The sequence below is a fragment of the Littorina saxatilis genome, linkage group LG17 (genome assembly GCF_037325665.1).
Source record: "Littorina saxatilis isolate snail1 linkage group LG17, US_GU_Lsax_2.0, whole genome shotgun sequence".
NCBI lineage: Eukaryota > Metazoa > Mollusca > Gastropoda > Littorinimorpha > Littorinidae > Littorina > Littorina saxatilis.
This window is the reverse complement of record NC_090261.1, coordinates 9,245,346-9,265,896: the sequence shown is the minus strand read 5'-3', so window position 1 is coordinate 9,265,896 and position 20,551 is coordinate 9,245,346. Positions and strand designations below refer to the sequence as shown.

The window sequence follows — 20,551 nt, the reverse complement described above, 5'->3', positions numbered from 1 at the left end:
TCTCTCTCTCTCTCTCTCTCTCTCTCTCTCTCTCTCTCTCTCTCTCTCTCACATGCTAACATACACACGCATACCCACTTTCTCTCTGTCACACACACAATCTCTGTATTTCTCATACACACACACACTCACTCACTCACTCACTCACTCACGAATCCTAGGCCTAAGGTAGTAGCAGGTCTTGAATGCCAGCCACCACTGTGACAACTCCCTCTCTTCGTGCCCCAATTCTTTCAACACCTGTAACTTAGCTCTCACGAGCTGGTCCGTCGTCACCGTCTGTGCCCACTCCTCCGCCTTCAGCCGCCGTTTCTCCGCCTCCAGCAGCGGCTCTACAACCACCGCATCTTGCCGCTGGCGGACCTCGCTGCCGGGCTTCGACCGATGCCCGGACTTGGAGCCGCCGTCGTCCACGGAAATAGTCGAGGGCGCCGTAGACTCTTTCCTCTGGAAGTTGGGAATGGTGGACTGCTTTCTGGAGAAGTGGCCCTGCAGGAGTGGAGACTTGTCGCGCGGCGGTTTGGCGAAGCGGTTAGGGTCTGCTGCACGCGGGTTGAGGGAGTAGGCCGCCTTGAGGACCTCGTCGGACCTCATCATACCGCTGCTCAGCTGTCTCGCCTGGAAGATGCTGCCCATGTTGACCAGGCGAGCCGTGTGGCAGTCGTCGGCCGGGTGGGAGCTGGGGTGGAGGGCGGCAGTCGGGCCGGTGGTGATGGCTTTGGCCACCATGTGGCGGTACTCGCCGGGGTTGTCGCGCACGTAGGTCAGGTAGAGCTGCAGAGGCTTGCACTCCACCACAGGCTTGCGCCTCTTGACTCGCTCTTGGAACGACATCAATCCCATAGCCGTGTCTAGCAGGTTGTCAGAGTGAGCGTGACTGATGATTTCTTTCTCCTGTCCGTTCTCCTTGTCCTCCTCCCCTGACGGTTCCTTGATGACAGGAGGAACTAAGCGGTGTTTCTCCTCCTCCTTCTCCTCTTCGTCGAGGTGGAAGAAGTGCAGACGTCGTCGTCTGGGGCGAAAGCTGCCCTCCTCCACCTCAAAGCCAGCGTCTTTAAGCGCCTTGTTGTGGCTGTTGAAGAAGTTCCTGCGAGGCAGGGCGCGCTGCAGCTCCTCTTTGCTGAACCCCAGCTCCCAGGCTTTGCGAGGACCCATGCTGGAGGCTAGAGAACGCGAGGAGGAAGGTCCTGACTTGCTGCTTGACGAAGCACTGGGGGTTGAGCCACGGGAATAACTAGCTGTTGAAGGACGCAGACGTGGTTTGTCCGTGTTCCTAGAAGACGAAGGTCTCGGTGGTTTTTCTGCAAGATCTTTCAGTTTTTCACCGTCTTTAGCAAGACAGTCTTTCTCGATGTACGTCACAAGCTTAGCCTCTCGCGTTGTCTTTTCTACATCTCGTCCAACACTATCTTTGACCAAAGCAACAGAATTAGTGTTTATGTTTTTGTGGTCATCCCACCTTAATGTTTGCTTGGAGTGCTGTTCAGAATCACGTCCACTGTTGTGTAAAGGCAATGAGAAGCGTTTATGTCCTGAAGCAGTGGCAGTAGAGGGCCTCAAAGACTCATCTGACGATGCTCTGTCTTTCCAGAATGTTCCCGACCTCGTCCCATACACCCCACTAGCACTCACAGGCCGCTGCTTGAAGAGAAAAGCTTGGTTGGAGTTAATATCCACGTACTCTTTCTTGCTACACTTTTGAGATTCAGGTATGTCTTGAGTACTGTTTGTCACTGAAGAGATACGTTGAACGTCGTCGGTATCTTTGTCGCCACCGTTGAGAAAATTAGTTCCAGCACAAGCGAGATCACCAAGACGACTTTCACTGACCTGTTTTTCTACTTCAAGTATATCCCTTTGTGTGTTCGCTGAATAGAATCCTACCTTTCTGACACGCTCTTTTGATGTGAGACTGTCGCTCTCATTAGTGTAACCGTTGTTTTCTGGGTCTTTAATCCTTTTGTTTTCAACAGGCGAGGGACAGCTAACACCCCCAGATAGAGAGTCTGTGCGCACAACTGGATCAACATTGATACAGTTTTCTGAAGGATTAGAATTGTCCGTGTCTGTAGATCCTGCAGGTACGTTAAGTATTTCTCCATGGTCGACGGTTTGCCACGCCACCCGTTTCTTGGTTGACTGGACGGGATCATACCCCTCAGTGTTGTGTAATAATAAACCGTGTTTTGTCTGGTCGCTTGCGCCTTTCTCGTTCCCCTCGGGGTCTGTATCTGGATTGGCGCGATACGCTAGTGTACCCTCCAGGGCATATCCGTTCTCGTTCCCCTCGGGGTCTGTATCTGGATTGGCGCGATACGCTAGTGTACCCTCCAGGGCATATCCGTTCTCTGTCACTTTCTCGCCTGCTGCCTCCATGTCTGGTTTTGGTGCATTTTTCGCGTTTTCATTGAAACTGTCATTACTGGTTTTATTCTTCTGTAGCGTTCTGTTTTCCTTGTGATTCTGTTCTTCAATACTATCAGAAGTGTCATTGACTGATATTCCTTTGGATTCTGCTGTGGCTTTGGAATCGTATTCGTACGCTAAGTTTCTATCGGAATCGTTGCTGTTCTCTGCTGAAACATGTGGCTGACTTTCTGTGGTGTCTGTACCGTTTTGTGATAGTGAAAGAGTGTGAGGGTTCTGCTTGTGGCAGCTCACCACTAGTTCCACCTCCTCACTGTCCATGGTTATTCTATGCCCTTAGAAAATACCCCTGCTGCGCAACTCTGTTTCAACTCTTGTTCGTTGCTTGAATCTGAAACGTCAAAAATATGTTTGATTATGAGACACATAGCAATCGCCGCCTAATGCCGAAAATAATTGATCTGGGGGGGGGGGGGGGGGGGGGGGTGTGGGTGGGTGGGCATAGAGATATAGAGAAAAACGAAAGAAAGGACGGCACAACTTGCTCGAAAACGTACTACACGTGTGGCTATTAATTAAATCAAAGTGAGTGAATGAGCTTCTAAGCGCTCCTTCTCTCCGGTGTTGCAAAAAAACTAGTACAGAGACGCCGCCTGGCGGCGAGACGTACATCAAACGCCATCTTGCATCCAGGCCGAAGTAACCCAACCCAACCTCACATAGGGAGCCCTTTCTTTGCCAATTTTACCAAATTTGATTAAGCTTTCGACACACACACTTTTGCAAAGTAAAGGCAGTCCTCCTGCGCGGTAGCATTATTTGTAATGCAGAATCTTATGGTATAACTTTGGAAAGCGACATGTGACCTTTTTTTCTGAGATGTTATTCCTTTAAGTTGACAACTATTTTAATACTCTTTTTAAGATTTTATGTAGCGTGTCAGATCACAACCATTTTAGCGTGTCAGATCACAACCAAACAAAAGGCCTGATACAATAAAACAGCATTAAGGCCTAACACCTCCACGAAACCTCATCAGGAAACTAAAAGGGTCGGGTCGTTTAGTGTTTGTGCGAAACAAAAACCAACAAAAAAGCGATACACTGCTCTACAAACCTTCCCAACCCTGAGTGAAGCCACAGCAAGACAATGTATCAAACCTCCAAACCAGTGCCCACAGACAAACAAAACAAAAAGCGTAACAGCACACAGCAACACAAGCTTATCCCTCCAGTCTGAGTGGACCCACAATCACACAACCGTGCCTCCAACTCAGTCAGAGAAGAACCTCAGACTGTACCCTAACGCCCCCTCCAAACAGTTTTATTTATGCGCCGTTCAATCAAAGAGTGACCCCACGAGGGTCCATTAATTTTTCACTAGCTCTGTCTGCGCCATTAAGTTTGTCACAGAAGTGCCAGAGCTTTCTGCCCCCCAACGCTCAAGTTGTTAACCTTCCCTTTAAGACAATTGTGTGTAAATCAAATGAAGGGAAAGTACTGTTCGCATGATTTCACGTGTCGTGTCGAAAATGTTTTTTTGTGCGGAGCTTTTTTGTTGTTGTCGTTTTAGGACAGAAAGCTTTTGTTGCGTAATATAATTGCAAAGCTTCTGTTCTTTTTCTTCTTCTTCTTCTTCTTCTTCCTCTCTCTTCCTTCCTTCCTTTTTGCTCCTTCTTTTTCGGTGTTTCGTCTTTATCTTAGTTTTGACAATCCCGTCCTAAAGCCTTCCATACATATTATCTGTCTGATTTCTTACCTGATTTTGTTAAACCTATTTTTCTTTTCTTTTTGTTTGTATGTATGGAAGTGTATATTGCCAATTTATTTTGGTTGTATAGTATTGTTGTATTTGTCCGCTCAATTTGTATACATATATTAACTGTCTGATTTGTTACCTTTTTTTTGGTTAAAGTTATATCTTTGTTTCAAAGCCCTCTGGGCCCAAAACAATAAAATACTTGACTTGGTCTGGTTACCTGTCCGTATATCTGTCTGCCTGTCTTTCTTTCTATCAGCCAATCTGTTCACGGTCCAAATGCTCCGGGTTTTAACTGTTGCATGACTTAGATTCCCAACGGAACCATTACTCGCAAGGAAACCCCAGCACCCTTTTGACACTCTCCAGATTGTAACACAACACGAGAGGGCCTCTATTCTTTGTTATCCCATGGCGCTGTGTATTGGAAACATATCTCCCCAAACGCCACTCGCTTGTTATCTTCATGCTTCATTGAATTGCAAGGAGTTGGTTGAGAGTTGTGTTTGTGCGTATTTATATAGCCCATGGACTTAGCTTCACGAAGGAGGGAATGTATGGTAAAGCACCAAGCATGTGAAGCGTGTACAAACGCGGACACTTACGGGCAGTAGTGCTGGGACTCTAATGGATTTGAACGTTGCGGTTACTGTTGTATATGAATCTTGATTTTCAAGATTCCCAGTTGATTGTTTGAGAGTTTGAAAATCGTCATACCATTGAAGCTTGGCAATGGAAATATGTTGACACTGAGAATAAGTGTTTGTCTGAGTATGTCTGTGTGCGCGCGTGTGTCTGCCATCTGTCTGTATGTGTCTGAGTGTATGACTGTCTGTCTACCTGTCACTCTTTCAGTATGTTTGTGTCTGTGAATTAGAAGGGACAGAGAACAAGGAGGAGAGACGGCCATTCAAACGGGTATGCTTTTATCAGAAGGATTAGAAAGATAGCAGTGTTCTTCTCGACCTATGAGGTTGAAAAAAACAACTTATCAGTTTGCTTCGGTTCATTGGACAAAGTACGTATGCAAACTCGTCAGTCTACACGACTCAAACATTCATACAAGTAAAGGCGCTGTAACTGTACGGTCAATTCCGGCGAAGGTTTTAAAAGCTATTTTGCAGGTCCCTTACTCTCGCACACCCTTGCAGATTTTGGGAGACGTTATTAGTCAGTTAATACTATTGTGGCATTTTTATAGATTTAAACTTTTTCAGTCTGGAACTCATACATAAAAAAAACCGCTTAATTTTGATCGCAAGCATTTTCTGATTCAAGAGCTTGTCAGGTATGTGAACTCGAAGTTTGATGATCATTTTTATTTCATGCCTTGCCTGAGATGACTATAGAGTCGCGGATCATCAAAGGCAGACAGTCCGACTTGAACTGAATGTGCATTTAAACAACGAAGAGACGCATAATTGCGTAGACTAGACAGTGTATCGATATCGCTTGAGATGTCAGACCACTTATAAGCCTACTTCTCTGACTGAGAGCCGGGTATCTTCGATCCACATAACTGCCACATAGTGATTAAAGAATGTAGATAAATTTGCTCTGGCTGAGTTTGCCTGCAGTAACAGCGGAGCGTCGTTAGTATTGTATTGTTACACCCCCGGTATAGGGGTGTGTATAGGATTCGCTCCATGTGTTTGTTTGTTTGTGTTCGCATATAGATCTCAAGAATGAACGGACCGATCGTCACCAAACTTGGTGAACAGGTTCTATATATTCCTGAGACGGTCCTTACAAAATTTGGGACCAGTCAAACACACGGTTAGGGAGTTATTGGTGGATTAAGATTAAGATTAGGATTCGCTCCATGTGTTTGTTTGTTTGTTTGTTTGTGTTCGCATATAGATCTCAAGAATGAACGGACCGATCGTCACCAAACTTGGTGAACAGGTTCTATACATTTCTGAGACGGTCCTTACAAAAATTGGGACCAGTCAAACACACGGTTAGGGAGTTATTGGTGGATTAAGATTCTACAAGGACTTATACAGGGACATATTAATGGTCAAAGGGAAATAACCTTCTCAGTTGGTGGCAGTGAGAATGGTTATTTCCCTTTGACAAACGGGGGTGTTTTTCCTACCTCGGAGGAATTTCTTGTTACTTGTGGTGTCATGGCCTATGACACTGGACAAAGGAAAGGTAGACAAGCATTGTGTCCTACTTTCAAAACTGAGCGAACGAGGTATTGTACCTCTCTGCGAACGGGTATGATTTAAATAAAAGGTAATCGAGAATTAATTCCATTTTAAGCTACTGGCATCGGTGTGAGATAAACTATTTACCTTGAGCACACTAGTTAAATCACATTTCTTGTCCGGACAGTACCACCATCACAAAACATGAAACTTGCAAACAAATGTATTTGTATTTGACACAGAACATACAAAAAGCAGTAGAAAAAGAACCCTGCCAGATTACTAGGTTACATAATTTATGCAGATTTATTCATAGTGTGTAGATTTATTCCTTTTACAAAAAAGTGCATTCTAGGTTAATTACTGGAGGGTCATGCTACAACAGCTGTGCTCTTTCGAATCAACCTTTGGGAATTTTTTTTGCAACCAAAAGAGCGCCAAAAAAGGTTTGTAAATGGGTGCATGCTTTGAAGTGTTCCTCGATTTCAAACACTGAAAAATAAGTTTTGTTCTCTGTTCCCGTGTGAACCAATTGAAAATCCACTTTTTTCTTCTTTTTACATTTAGTCAAGTTTTGACTAAATGTTTTAACGTAGAGGGGGGAATCGAGACGAGGGTCGTGGTGTATGTGTGTCTGTCTGTGTGTGTGTGTAGAGCGATTCAGACTAAACTACTGGACCGATTTTTATGAAATTTGACATGAGAGTTCCTGGGTATGATATCCTCAGAGGTTTTTTTAATTTTGTTGATAAATGTCTTTGATGACGTCATATCCGGCTTTTCGTGAAAGTTGAGGCGGCACTGTCACGCTCTCATTTTTCAACCAAATTGGTTGAAAATTTGGTCAAGTAATCTCCGACGAAGCCCGGACTTCGGTATTGCATTTCAGCTTGGTGGCTTAAAAATTAATTAATGACTTTGGTCATTAAAAATCTGAAAATTGTAAAAAAAACTTTTTTTTAATAAAACGATCCAAATTTACGTTCATCTTATTCTCCATCATTTTCTGATTCCAAAAACATATAAATATGTTATATTTGGATTAAAAACAAGCTCTGAAAATTAAAAATATAAAACTTATGATCAAAATTAAATTTTCGAAATCAATTTAAAAACACTTTCATCTTATTCCTTGTTGGTTCCTGATTCCAAAAACATATAGATATGATATGTTTGGATTGAAAACACGCTCAGAAAGTTAAAACGAAGAGAGGTACAGAAAAGCGTGCTATCCTTCTCAGCGCAACTACTACCCCGCTCTTCTTGTCAATTTCACTGCCTTTGCCATGAGCGGTGGACTGACGATGCTACGAGTATACGGTCTTGCTGCGTTGCATTGCGTTCAGTTTCATTCTGTGAGTTCGACAGCTACTTGACTAAATGTTGTATTTTCGCCTTACGCGACTTGTTTTTTTTTTACAGCAAGCGTTTCCAGAGAAATTATGAAAAAATAAGTTTTGTCCTCTGTTCCTGCATGAACCGATTGAAAATGCACTTTTTTTTCTTTTTTTCTCTTCTTTTTTTTTACAGAAAGCGTTTCCAGGGGAATACTGACAAATAAGTTTTGTCCTCTGTTCCTGCATGAACCAATTAAAACAATTTTTTTTTTTTTTTTTTTTTTTTTTTTTTTTACAGCAAGCGTTTCCAGAGGAAAGCAACAGCGCCAGATGAAAGAGAATAGAAACACGACGCATCATTCGCACACCCAATGTTCCCTGCAATGAGAAACAAGAGCTCGAAACAATGATTAAAGGTGCGTAAGTGTCAGTAAAATAATTTACTTGTATTGTTGAACGACAATTTCGAATGCGGCCACGTCACCAAAAGTGGAATACGTCACATGGGTAATATGTTTCAAGAGCCATCTCGTGAACGTTGCATGGCATCAGCGATGATAGAGTTCCCTGCGACCTCAAGCCAAGTTTCTTTTTACGTAGTACAGCCGAATAAAAATAATCGAAAGCGTACAAATAGCAATGAATGTAACTGGATGATGCAGGGCCGGACTACCGGGGGGGTTATGGGGGTTGCGCAACCCCCCCCCCCCCCCTAGCCTAAACATGTACCTTACTTATTTAATTTTTTTTTATTATTGCTTATTTTATGCCGTTTCATGCAAGGAGCGACCATTTTCCTATCTCAGAATATGACCTACCCGTCAGCTTCAGGGGGCTTTGCCCCCTGACCCCCACAACGAGGGGGGGTGGGGGGTGGGTGGGTTCTAGGGTTTTCGGACCCCCCCCCCCCCAGCCAAAAAATAAAAATATTGAATGAGGTATGCATTTCTTTATTTTACATTGAGTTTCAATTTTTTGGGTATTAATCAGTGACAAAATCTGCTGCCTGAAACTGGTAATGATCATCCTCAGAATGCACCAGATTGCACCATTTTGCATCCTTTTTTTCAAAATTTTCCGGGGGGGCATGCCCCCGGACCCCCCTAGCAAGCTAGGCGCTTCGCGCCGTCGGCTCGGCGCTTCGCACACATATCTTCACAATATACTTTTGAAAAAAACCAGTCATAAAATGAGCTGATCCGCCCCTGCCGCCAGGGGGGACATCCCCCTGGGCCACCACTGGCAACCCCCCCCTCCTCTTCGCCTAGTCCGGCCCTGTGATGCTTAGACGATTACACACACACACACATACACACGTTCGCGCGCACGCAAGTAAATACGCACGCACGCACACACACACACATACAGACAAACAGACAGACACAGATAATGCTTTGACATCTGTAAAAACAATTTTAATAAATTAACCAAATCGAACAAATGTTATTCTCACCTGTGTGTCTCCGCTTTGAGCAACTTTCCGAAGTTTCACTTTCAGATTTGTGTGTGGATAAAAGTTGTTATCACTCTCACTTGGTCTCTGAGTCACCGTTTTACAACACACTCTGCAGCTTGGCTAACGATTCAAACCATTCACCATATTTTAGCTTGGCATTGTGTTACCCACATTGTACGACTTAATTTGTTTCCCAAAATTAACATCGTAAATTAGAGTTCTTTCCTATTTGCATATCGCACCATGGCACTTCAGCGTCTTGCCATTGGGAGAGTTGGAGGCCATTAACTCCAGTGAAAACGCCGGAGAAATCAGTTTGACGTGCCTGTATTTGCCTTGTTATTGCAGCACGTTTTCAAGCCTGCAAGAGGTGCTTTAATTCTGGCTTAAGTGGGAGAAGGTCTGCGGAGAGACCGAAGCACTTAAAGTGCTGGTCGGTTAAAGTGCCTAGCGTGTTGGTGTAACTTTTTGTATGTCCATTTGTGAGAAAATAATTCTTTTATACGTTTTGTTGTTGTTGTTGTTGTTGTTGAAGCTTGTCTTTATAGTTAACTGATGTTTCAGATGCACAATTATCCATCTCTTCCCATTCCCTCCAACCCCTTTCTCCTATCTCACCTTCGCTAAACTTTCTTATAACGATTCGACGGATTGAACTGATAACGAAATAACCGGATAATTTCAATCATAAGGCATATTAGCATTAACACAAGAGTAAATGATACAAATTAAGGAAAGAAAAGTACAAGATCAGAATTCATGGTAACGTGTGCAGAATCTTAATGCCGATGTGATTGTTAGATGGGGTTGGCAGATCTTGACCTGTAAACGAACCGCAGGCTCAGTCCCTTGTAGCAATTTAATATGTTCTTTTTTTGAGAAATACAAGTAATGTTCCCGATGTCCTGTACCGTGACCAGGGCTCTCAAGGACATCCTTGACCAGATGAATCCGAGACCTGCTTTGCTTCAGTGGTGTTTGAAAGACAAAATGTGACGACAATGAACCTTTCCAGTCATTGGGGTCTTGTTTGTACAAACGCTTTTTGCGATTAGTCTACCTCTGCTTTAGCTAGATCTGACCGACTTGGAACACCCCTCCCCTCTCACGCCCTCCCCCTACCTCACTCTCACGTAAGCTCTCTCCCCTCTAATGCCCCCCCCCCCCCTCTCTCTCTCTCTCTCCTCACGTCTGCACCCACCATCACCTTTCTATATACTCCTCTGCCTTCTCTCCTCTTTCGTTTCGATCTCAGTCTCTCTTATTCCATTTTTCTCTTTTTGGGCTCCATTTATTCAATCATTCATTTGGCTGTCATCTGAAAATGGAGCCAGCTGGCTGGCTTGCTGAATCACTGTCTATATGTCTGTGATTGTCCATCTGTCTGTCTGTCTGTCTCTCTGTTTGTCTGTCTTTCTTTCTGTCTGTCTGTCTGTCTGTCCGTCCGTCCGGCTCTCTGCGTTCTCTTTTCCATGCCCCCCTTTGACCTAATTTCCACCCAATCCCCACTCAGTCTTCCACTCCTCAATCTCTACCCCCACTTCAATCACCAGTTCCAGGCAAAAACCATTCACCCCTTGTTGACGACTGTGTGATCCCACAACTGATTACAGCCCCAGTATTTGTCAAGTGTGGACAGGTGCCCATTTACGAGGACACTCGAAGAGTTTTTGTGTGTTATTATACAGTTTTGCTGTCTGTCTGTCTGCCTTGTCTGTCTGCCTTGTCTGTTTGCCTGTCTGTCTGTCTGTCTGTCTGTCTAAGGACCGGTTGTAAGAAAAGGCGTCGCCTTAAACCTCTATCCTTGAAAAAAATAAAGTTCCATCATCTCTCTCTCTCTCTCTCTCTCTCTCTCTCTCTCTCTCTCTCTCTCTCTCTCTCGCGTGTATTTGTCTGTCGTCTCTTTCCCATTAACCTACCTTTTATCGTACCCCCCATCACCCTCTTTAAGACGCCTCCTCTACCTCTTCCCTCCCCCCAATCAGCAATCAAAGGCAAAAACCATTCTTCCACATGTTGACGTGTGAGTGTCCTCACCCTTGAACCCAGCCAAGATATTTGTCATAGCTGTACAAGTACCTATTGACGACGACTTTTCAAGAGGTTGTTTGAACTGAAATTCCCTCAGCCAGTGTGAAGCACTCTCCAATCGCTAGGCAGATAAACCTGAGTCAATATTTCTGCCTCGTTTATTATGGAGCTCATGTTTAGCACCCCAGCTCGGGAGTTTTAAAAGTGTTTAGGGGAGGTCATAGTGTTAGAAAGGATTGCTTTGTGGTCAAATACTTTATTTGGTGTTGGGTAATACGCCGGCTGCATGTGTGTTTTGTGAGAGAAAAAATGAAAAAGAAAGTTTGATTGGATAGGGAAAAAACATTGCGAAAGAGGGTGTGGGGGGTCTGGGTAGAGAGAGAGAGAGAGAGAGAGAGAGAGAGAGAGAGAGAGAGAGAGAGAGAGAGAGAGAGAGAGAGAGAGAGAGAGAGAGAGAGAGAGAGAGAGAGAGAGAGAGTTCTTTATTTAACGAGGGTAATAGAGTAAGCAGTGAACTGCTTTTTTACATCTGGCCCTCGCCGAAAAGAGGGACTAAAGGCAAAAGAAGCATTATGAATTTGCATACAATACAGAGAGAGAGAGAGAGAGAGAGAGAGAGAGAGAGAGAGAGAGAGAGAGGGAGAGAGAGAGAGAGAGAGAGAGAGAGAGAGAGAGAGAGAGAGAGAGAGAGTCTATTGGCGTTTGACCGTCGATGTCCTGCTTTTCTGTTTGTCAGTTTATCTGTGTGTTTGTCTTTATAATTGTGTATCTGCATGTCTGTCTGTCTGTCCGTCTGTCTGTCTGTCTGTCTGTCTGTCTGTCTGTCTGTCTGTCTGTCTGTGTGTGTGTGTGTGTGTCTGTAAGTATGTATGTATGAGATAAATATTTTGTTATACATATACTGTTTATCGTTGAATCCTGAATAAACCATGCTTATATGTATGTCTGTCTGTGAATCTCAGTTTGTTCGTGTTGGACCGTCCTTGCCCCTCCCCCCCTGTCTGTTTGTCTGTCTGCCCGTTTGCATGCTTGTTTGTGCATTTGTATGTGAGCACGCGCGTTTCTCTTCCTACCTGGCGATCTGTGTCTGTGTGTGCCACTGGTTCGAAAAGTCGACGATGGCATTGATTAATTTGATATCAATTAGAACGAAGCTCTCCATTTTTCACCTTAATTTTTCTCGGTTCCCCAGACACTTCAAATGACACGTCGACGCAGATATTAGTCTAGCGGGAATTACAAGTTTCGCACGTTTGCAGACTTTAAAGATTTTGCTGTAAATCTATCAAGAGCATGTATGTCAATAACGTTATCAGCGTAAGTTGCTTTGTTCTTTAGTAGGGAGATTCAAGAGACAGCACGTTTCGTTTTGCAGCTCGTTTCGTTTGGTGAATGAGTCACCCCGCGAAACGGAACGTGAAACGAGACGGCATAGGCCACAGACAAGATTTAGATGTATTCACGTTTCGTTTCGGAATGAAGGAAGGGCGATAAATCTTCAAGTGAAATTATCACGTCTGTCCTCGATCAGAATGGGGAAAAAAACCCCTAGGAGGTGGTCCAGAATCGGGCATACTTTGATTATTTTCAGTCCAAATAAATCACACAGACTTTGTTTATACAAAATCACATACGAAGCCAGAATAAAAATTCGATGCGATGACCTACTTCTGCTTCGCCATTTGCTTTCTTCACCATGAAGTTGGATAAATGTACCAGGATCAGCACCCTTCAAAATATTTCAGTTCACAACAGTTGTCTACCTCCAATGAACACATTCTCAGCGCTGAAAGACTGTGAAAGGGTTGATGAATCTAGCAATGCATAAAATGGCCAACAAATAAAACTGTTAGTGTGCAAAAATACTCACAAAAGTTGACGAAATATTGTTCGTTTTTTGGGGGTGGAAAACGTGACTGCGTTTTGACGTTCCACGTTCCGTTTCAGTTGACCTTCACCTTTCCAGCGAGAGACTCCCGAAATGATGACGTTTACCACGACTTCAAAACGAAACGTCCCGACGTTTCGTTTATTAAATCTCCGTATTGCTAGGCGAAGAGGCGATCGGCGTTAATGTGCATGCATTGCTGTCTCTTTGGCGTGGAAAGAATTGACTCATAGGTTGACCCTGTCTGACAAAACGAGTCAAACGTATGGGATGTTTCAGTTATAACGTGGAGATGGTGGTGTATACCATAAAGACACATATGGACCCAACATAATTGTTTGGCTGTGATTAATCTATATTTTGATATTATGTTACAGTCGGTTATTGTAAGTTTTTCTTTTTACCAAACAAAAACATTAGTACCGAACAAATAGACAAGACCAACCTAGATAAACGGAACAATATGAAATAAAGCAACTTTTTGTGCTGAATATATGGTGTATCTTTGTGTGTACGTGTTTGCTTTTTTGCTTCATTCTTCCGTCTTCCTTCCTACCTTCCTTTCTTTTCTTCATTCTTTCTTTCTTTGCTTGCTGTTTGCTTCTCTCTTCATGTTCCGGGGTTATATTGTTGTTGTTGTTGTTGTTTTCATTTGGTTGTTTGTCTGTTTGTTGTTTGATATTTATTTTGGCTTCTTTTGTTCTTTTTGACATTTATATGTTTACTTTGTGTTACCTTATTTTTGTCGGTTAGTCTGAAACAATTTGCATTTTTTAATCTCAGGGACAGCATTGCGAACTCCAATATGACAATGCAAAGGGGCGAGAAAAGCGTGCAGCTCGTGGGAAAACACTAGAACGCTCCCACAATCCACTGCGCTGGCAACTATTGCAACACGGCGTGTTCAGTTTTTTTCTGCAAAATTGGAGACAGTTCTGCAACATTTTATGCTGTTTATCCATAGGTGTGGTGAAAGTTTGGAGATTTTGGTGTGTGAAAAAAGACTGTTGTGCTTCTGTGACGCCCTTTTAAGTTTTGGAGGAAATATTATACTCTACAATCAATCAATCAATATGAGGCTTATATCGCGCGTATTCCGTGGGTACAGTAACAGTTCTAAGCGCAGGGATTTTTTTTCTACACGTCAGTTGCCCTGGATAGAAAAAACTGTGTTGAAAGTGATCATGGATGGAGTATGACTTGCTTTTCTTCCCCGTGGAGGAGGGTCTTAAGTGTGACAGTGGTGACATTTTCTTGACGCGGAACTGTGTCATACGTAGTCGTACTACAGATGTCCATGGGTGTGTGACAGCTGATATTGGGGCATGGTGTGATTTCAGTGGGATGAAATGCAACATGGTCCTGTACAGTGGGATGTGTGGTGTAAAGAGACTTCTGGAGGGCGTCCTGGCTCAACGTCATACAACAACATACAACACGGCTTGAACACGGTCAGTTTTCTTCATCATTTTGATTTATCGGAAATCTTGAACTTTAGCGATGTAAATACAGGGAGACGGCCCCAGTGACGCGGAATTTGTGCTCCAACTGATTAGGCCACAAAAAAATAGTCTGTTTACGGTAACCCGACCGACCCTATTTTTTTTCGCGCGACCCTAGACTTTTCCTTTTTTTTGGCATTTGGAAAAAAACAAAAAAAACACGTAAAAATGTTTTATTTGGAAAAAAACAAAAACAAAAATCCCGACCTACCGACTCTATTTTTTTGGCCTATGTTACCGTAAACAGACCTTTTTTTTGGCCTTACTTTCACCTAAAGAAGTATATACAGCCTATACATTAGAAACGCTCAGACAACATGGGTCCGTCTCCCTAAATTTACAACGCTAAAGTTCAAGATTACCGATTTATCGTAGTGCTTAAAATTACGGGATTTCTGTTCTTCTCCATAAAGGTCATGCTATGTCGATAATGGTCAAGGGGCGCCTTTATCAGCAGCTTCGCATGTACAATTCATGAACCCTTTTAATAGTTTGGGTTCTGTAGACAGTGAGATTTCCATTAAACCGTTAAAGTTGAAGATTACCTTTGATGCTTTCGTGCTCCGGGAGAACTGAATTCATGTCCCCAAGGCAGAGTCAATTCATGTCCCCAAGGCAGAGTCAATTCATGTCCCCAAGGCAGAGTCAATTCATGTCCCCAAGGCAGAGTCAATTCATGTCCCCAAGGCAGAGTCAATTCATGTCCCCAAGGCAGAGTCAATTCATGTCCCCAAGGCAGAGTCAATTCATGTCCCCAAGGCAGAGTCAATTCATGTCCCCAAGGCAGAGTCAATTCATGTCCCCAAGGCAGAGTCAATTCATGTCCCCAAGGCAGAGTCAATTCATGTCCCCAAGGCAGAGTCAATTCATGTCCCCAAGGCAGAGTCAATTCATGTCCCCAAGGCAGAGTCAATTCATGTTCCCAAGGCAGAGTCAATTCATGTCCCCAAGACAGAGTCAATTCATGTTCCCAAGGCAGAGTCAATTCATGTCCCCAAGGCAGAGTCAATTCATGTCCCCAAGGCAGAGTCAATTCATGTCCCCAAGGCAGAGTCAATTCATGTCCCCAAGGCAGAGTCAATTCATGTCCCCAAGGCAGAGTCAATTCATGTCCCCAAGGCAGAGTCAATTCATGTCCCCAAGGCAGAGTCAATTCATGTCCCCAAGGCAGAGTCAATTCATGTCCCCAAGACAGAGTCAATTCATGTCCCCAAGGCAGAGTCAATTCATGTCCCCAAGGCAGAGTCAATTCATGTCTTTCCACTGAGGCCTTGTCCAGAAGGACAACCAGTAGTTATCTCTGCACTGTTCATATGCCAGGCAGTTCAAACAAACCGTACGCTAAACGTCAATCAATTAAAAGACAAAATCCAAAAAGCTGGATATCAGAAAGAGTTGGGCGGGGATGTAGCTCAGTCGGTAGCGCGCTGGATTTGTATCCAGTTGGCCGCTGTCAGCGTGAGTTCGTCCCCACGTTCGGCGAGAGATTTATTTCTCAGTCAACTTTGTGTGCAGACTCTCCTCGGTGTCCGAACACCCCCGTGTGTACACGCAAGCACAAGACCAAGTGCGCACGAAGAAGATCCTGTAATCCATGTCAGAGTTCGGTGGGTTATAGAAACACGAAAATACCCAGCATGCTCCCCCGAAAGAGGCGTATGGCTGCCTAAATGGCGGGGTAAAAACGGTCATACACGTAAAAGCCGTGGGAGTTTCAGCCCACGAACAAACAAACAAACAAACAAACAGAAAGGTGACGTGTCTTGTCTCAACTCAACTCAACTCAACTCAAATTTTATTGGCTTCAATTTCCATAGAAGAATTTGTCTTGCGCTTGGGAGAAAGTAAGAGTATAACATATAAAAACAGCATTCATATCACATTTCATGTATCACACACAGTAATCACTAGTATAAGCCTACAATTATCACATTTGTACCTGTATCATACATGCAAATAAATAGTATCACATTTCCACGTATCACACACAATATATACATTACATAACATACAGCAAGCTTCCATCTCCCGCGCCCCCCCCCCCCCTCCCACACATACATGTATATCCTCGCACGCGCGTCGACTCCACACAAATGACATCATCAGTCCATCAACTAAAATGCACAATGACCAGCAGTGGGCACATGATACTTAATACGTGCTCAACTAGACCTGCTAACCAAAATAATAACAGAAACAAAAACAAGGACTGGGCACAACATTTACACGTGTGTGACCTACTTACATCAGGTGCCTGTGATCTATAAATAACAATGATTGCGTTTAAAGTAAAACATGAATAATGCCGATGTTTACTGACAATGAATACATAACAACTAAGATAAGAATGTATGTGCTTTCATAATATGATTATTTATAAAACACAGTCTGTTGGGTTGTTTACTTGTTTGTCTGTTGGTTTGTCAAAAGTGGTTTGTTTGTTTGTTTGCTTAAAGGCACAGTAAGCCTCCCGTAAACCATCACAGAGCTCCCCGAGCGTCTAAATACAGTACAAGCATACTTCCATTTGAACGCTCACCGAACGGGAACATCGTGGCTGCTTTCTGTCGAGCGTGGGACATTTTCCAAGAATTTATTTTCGTAGACTTGTTCCGTTAACAACAACGGCGCCTCGTTTTTGCGCTAGACCTAACTTTTAAAATCTAAATAATAAATTGACAGCTTGTTACACAAACATTCTTTAATCATAAAAGAATTCGTTTTTCATCAAGACAAGATCAGAACAATTCGAAGTTGTGAAAGTTTAAAAAAAGAAAAGCCCGGAAGCAGGGTCACGCAAGGGTCGTAGCAGACGACGGCCGGTTTATCAGTGCAAATCGCCGTTCCTCTCAACAGTCAAAAGCCATCGCTAGCTAGAGTTCTTGTGAACCACAGCCGTTGTTTCGTGCATAAAAAAACGTGCTATTGTAGATAAGCTCACGTCGAGTCGCATTCAAATGACTAACTATGACGACTGCATTGTGAAAAGGGAAAACTGGATCACACGGGTTCACGATGGCTCAGGGGTAAGATAAACCACGCAAAAATAAATTCTTTGAAAATTGTTCGCTCTTTACGGAGGGCACCTAGGATGTTCTCAATTGGTGAGTGTTTAAATGAAATGGTGTTTGTACTGTGTGTAAAAGCCTGACCGTATCTGTGATGGTTTACGGGAGGCTTACTCTGCCTTTAACGCCCAGCCGACCACGAAGGGCCATATCAGGGCGGTGCTGCTTGTCACATTATTCTGACACCGGACCAACCAGTCCTAGCACTAACCCCATAATGCCAGACGCCAGGCGGAGCAGCCACCAGATTGCCAATTTTAAAGTCTTAGGTATGACCCGGCCGGGGTTCGAACCCACGACCTCCCGATCACGGGGCGGACGCCTTACCACTAGGCCAACCGTGCCGGTGTCAAAAGTGGTGTAGTACAGTGATGAAACAAAACGCAAGAGATACTCTCAAATGTGTCGTGTTGATTGTTATTATTTACTTTCATGTGTAAGATCTGATAAGGTTACATAACATAGAAACATGGGAATTGTAGGAGTGAAAGATCATTGGAAGAGTTTTGCATTGTGTTTACAATGTCTTGCTATGGTGTCCAGGTTGCCGTCACAGCTTCATCCTCCGATCTGATGACTGGACGTCGCCCCATCATGGAAACATCTCTGGAGGTATAGTTGTTCATTTGCCTGGTTGATTGCATGTTTGTTGATCTGTTTCTTTGTTGGTGGTAGCTTATAGGTGAGTCCCCCACCCTCCCTGTTGGTCTGTTTCTTTGTAGTTTGTAGTGATTTAGAGTCCCGATTCACACCACCCACATTTGGCGTACAGTAAAAATAAAGATTGCAATGAAAAATGTTTTTATCGTGTTGACTTGCATTGTACCATTTGATGTTAACGTAGTCTGTGTCCCAAATGTCCTAATCACTCGTCTTACCGTAGGTTAGGTCTGTTTCTTTGCCTTGACTTTTGCTTTTGCCTTTGCCTTGAACTATCACCTTGTTTCCTTGGTTTTTATATTTAGTCAAGTTTTGACTAAATATTTTAACATCGAGGGGGAATCGAAACGAGGGTCGTGGTGTATGTGCGTGTGTCTGTGTGTGTGTGTGTGTGTGTGTGTAGAGCGATTCAGACTAAACTACTGGACCGATCTTTATGAAATTTGACATGAGAGTTCCTGGGTATGAAATCCCCGAACGTTTTTTTCATTGTTTTGATAAATGTCTTTGATGACGTCATATCCGGCTTTTCGTGAAAGTTGAGGCGGCACTGTCACGCCCTCATTTTTCAACCAAATTGGTTGAAATTTTGGTCAAGTAATCTTCGACGAAACCCGAGGTTCGGTATTGCATTTCAGCTTGGTGGCTTAAAAATTAATTAATGACTTTGGTCATTAAAAATCTGAAAATTGTAAAAAAAAAATAAAAATTTATAAAACGATCCAAATTTACATTTATCTTATTCTCCATCATTTGCTGATTCCAAAAACATATAAATATGTTATATTCGGATTAGAAACAAGCTCTGAAAATTAAATATATAAAAATTATTATCAAAATTAAATTGTCCAAATGAATTTAAAAACACTTTCATCTTATTCCTTGTCGGTTCCTGATTCCAAAAATATATAGATATGATATGTTTGGATTAAAAACACGCTCAGAAAGTTAAAACGAAGAGAGGTACAGAAAAGCGTGCTATACTCGTGGTCCACCGCTCACGGCATAGGCAGTGAAATTGACAAGAAGAGCGGGGTAGTGGTTACGCTATGCCGTGAGCGGTGGACCACGAGTATACGGTCTTGCTGCGTTGCATTGCGTTCAGTTTCATTCTGTGAGTTCGACAGCTACTTGACTATATATTGTATTTTCGCCTTACGCGACTTGTTTTTCTTGTCATGTGCTCAGCTGAATGTCTTGTGTCGTTTCGTATTATCCTGTTTCATTGTGTCATGTCCTGTATTGTTTTGTATTGTCCTGTTTCATTGTGTCCTTTCCTGTGTTTTGTTTTGTCTCGTTTCATTCTGTCCTGTATTGTGTTGATTTGTGTTGTCCCATTTAATTGTGTCATGTCCTGTGTTGTTTTGTCTCGTGCAGCCTTACGGTCACAAGGGGTGCTAAAAAGCAGAATAGTTAAATCGCCCATCGGTCTAGTGACTCTGCAAAGTTAATTAGTCTTTCACAAAGAAAAAAACCGGAAATAAATAAGAAATTAATGAACAAGAAGAGCAAACGCTCGATCGAGTCACTTTCGCAGTTCTGAATATTATATGAGGCATCAGATGGACAGGAAGAAATTGCTATTCACAACACAATGAGTCACGTTCACATAAAATTTGAGCCCGGTCACTTTTATAGTTTCCGAGAAAAGCCCAACGTTAAGTTGTGTGTTGCCGAACAGAAAAGGCTAGTTATCTCCCTTGTTTTTCTGATAACGTTCGTAAAAGGCTACAGATGTAAATACTTTGATGTAAAGAATAATCCTACAAAGTTTCAATCACATCCGATGAACTTTGTCAAAGATATAAAATGTCTAATTTTTCCTTTGACGCTGACCTGTGACCTTGAAAAAGGTCAAAGAAACCATCGTTAAAGTGTAGAGGTCATTGGAGGTCACGACTAAACAAAATATGAGCCGGATCGCTTTGATAGTTTCCGAGAAAAGTCCAACGTTAAGGTGGTGTCTACGGACGGCCGGCCGGACGGCCGGCCGGACAGACTAACACTGACCGATTACATAGAGTCACTTTTTCTCAAGTGACTCAATAAAACCAATCGATATTTTTTTCATCGAAAATGACAATTAGGTTTTGATGTCTTTATCCGAGTTCAAATCTGTAAAATATGCTCTGTGTGTGTGTCAGAGAGAGAGAGAGAGAGGGGGGGGGGGGGGTTGGCGTGTGTGTGTGAAAGAGATTCTTCGTTTTATTCTCTGTGAATGTGAGTCTCTCTTTATTCTGTTATCATTTCTCTCCCCCCCCCCCCCCCTCCTCTCTCTCTGTGGTTTGTCAAAGATAAACAGTACGAAATTCGAGCTTACTTATAATTAGG

General features: G+C 43.2%; 2 protein-coding genes across 13 annotated transcripts in view; one reads left to right on the top strand and one right to left on the bottom strand.

Annotated features, from left to right (window-relative positions):
• LOC138953604 (uncharacterized) overlaps positions 1-20,551 on the top strand; it is a 313,259-nt gene that overhangs the window by 291,242 nt on the left and 1,466 nt on the right. For 8 of the 12 annotated variants that reach the window (XM_070325476.1, XM_070325469.1, XM_070325468.1 and 5 more), the window contains 2 exons: positions 14,331-14,441; positions 18,104-18,172. In XM_070325476.1, coding sequence (XP_070181577.1) covers positions 14,340-14,441; positions 18,104-18,172 — 171 coding nt within the window. In that variant the 5' untranslated portion in view covers positions 14,331-14,339. Of the gene's footprint in view, positions 1-4,990; positions 5,044-7,913; positions 8,032-14,330; positions 14,442-18,103; positions 18,173-20,551 lie in introns of those variants that run through there. The other 4 variants (XR_011451571.1, XM_070325472.1, XM_070325474.1 and 1 more) reach the window with 2 other exon arrangements.
• Positions 72-2,802, bottom strand: LOC138952941 (uncharacterized). The gene has a single exon (XM_070324698.1). The coding sequence runs from the start codon at positions 2,686-2,688 to the stop codon at positions 145-147; it is 2,544 nt and encodes an 847-aa protein (XP_070180799.1). The 5' UTR covers positions 2,689-2,802; the 3' UTR covers positions 72-144.

Excerpts from the sequence above, each read along its gene's own strand:
- LOC138952941 (XM_070324698.1), bottom strand. The coding sequence starts at position 2,688 with ATGGACAGTGAGGAGGTGGAACTAGTGGTGAGCTGCCACAAGCAGAAC.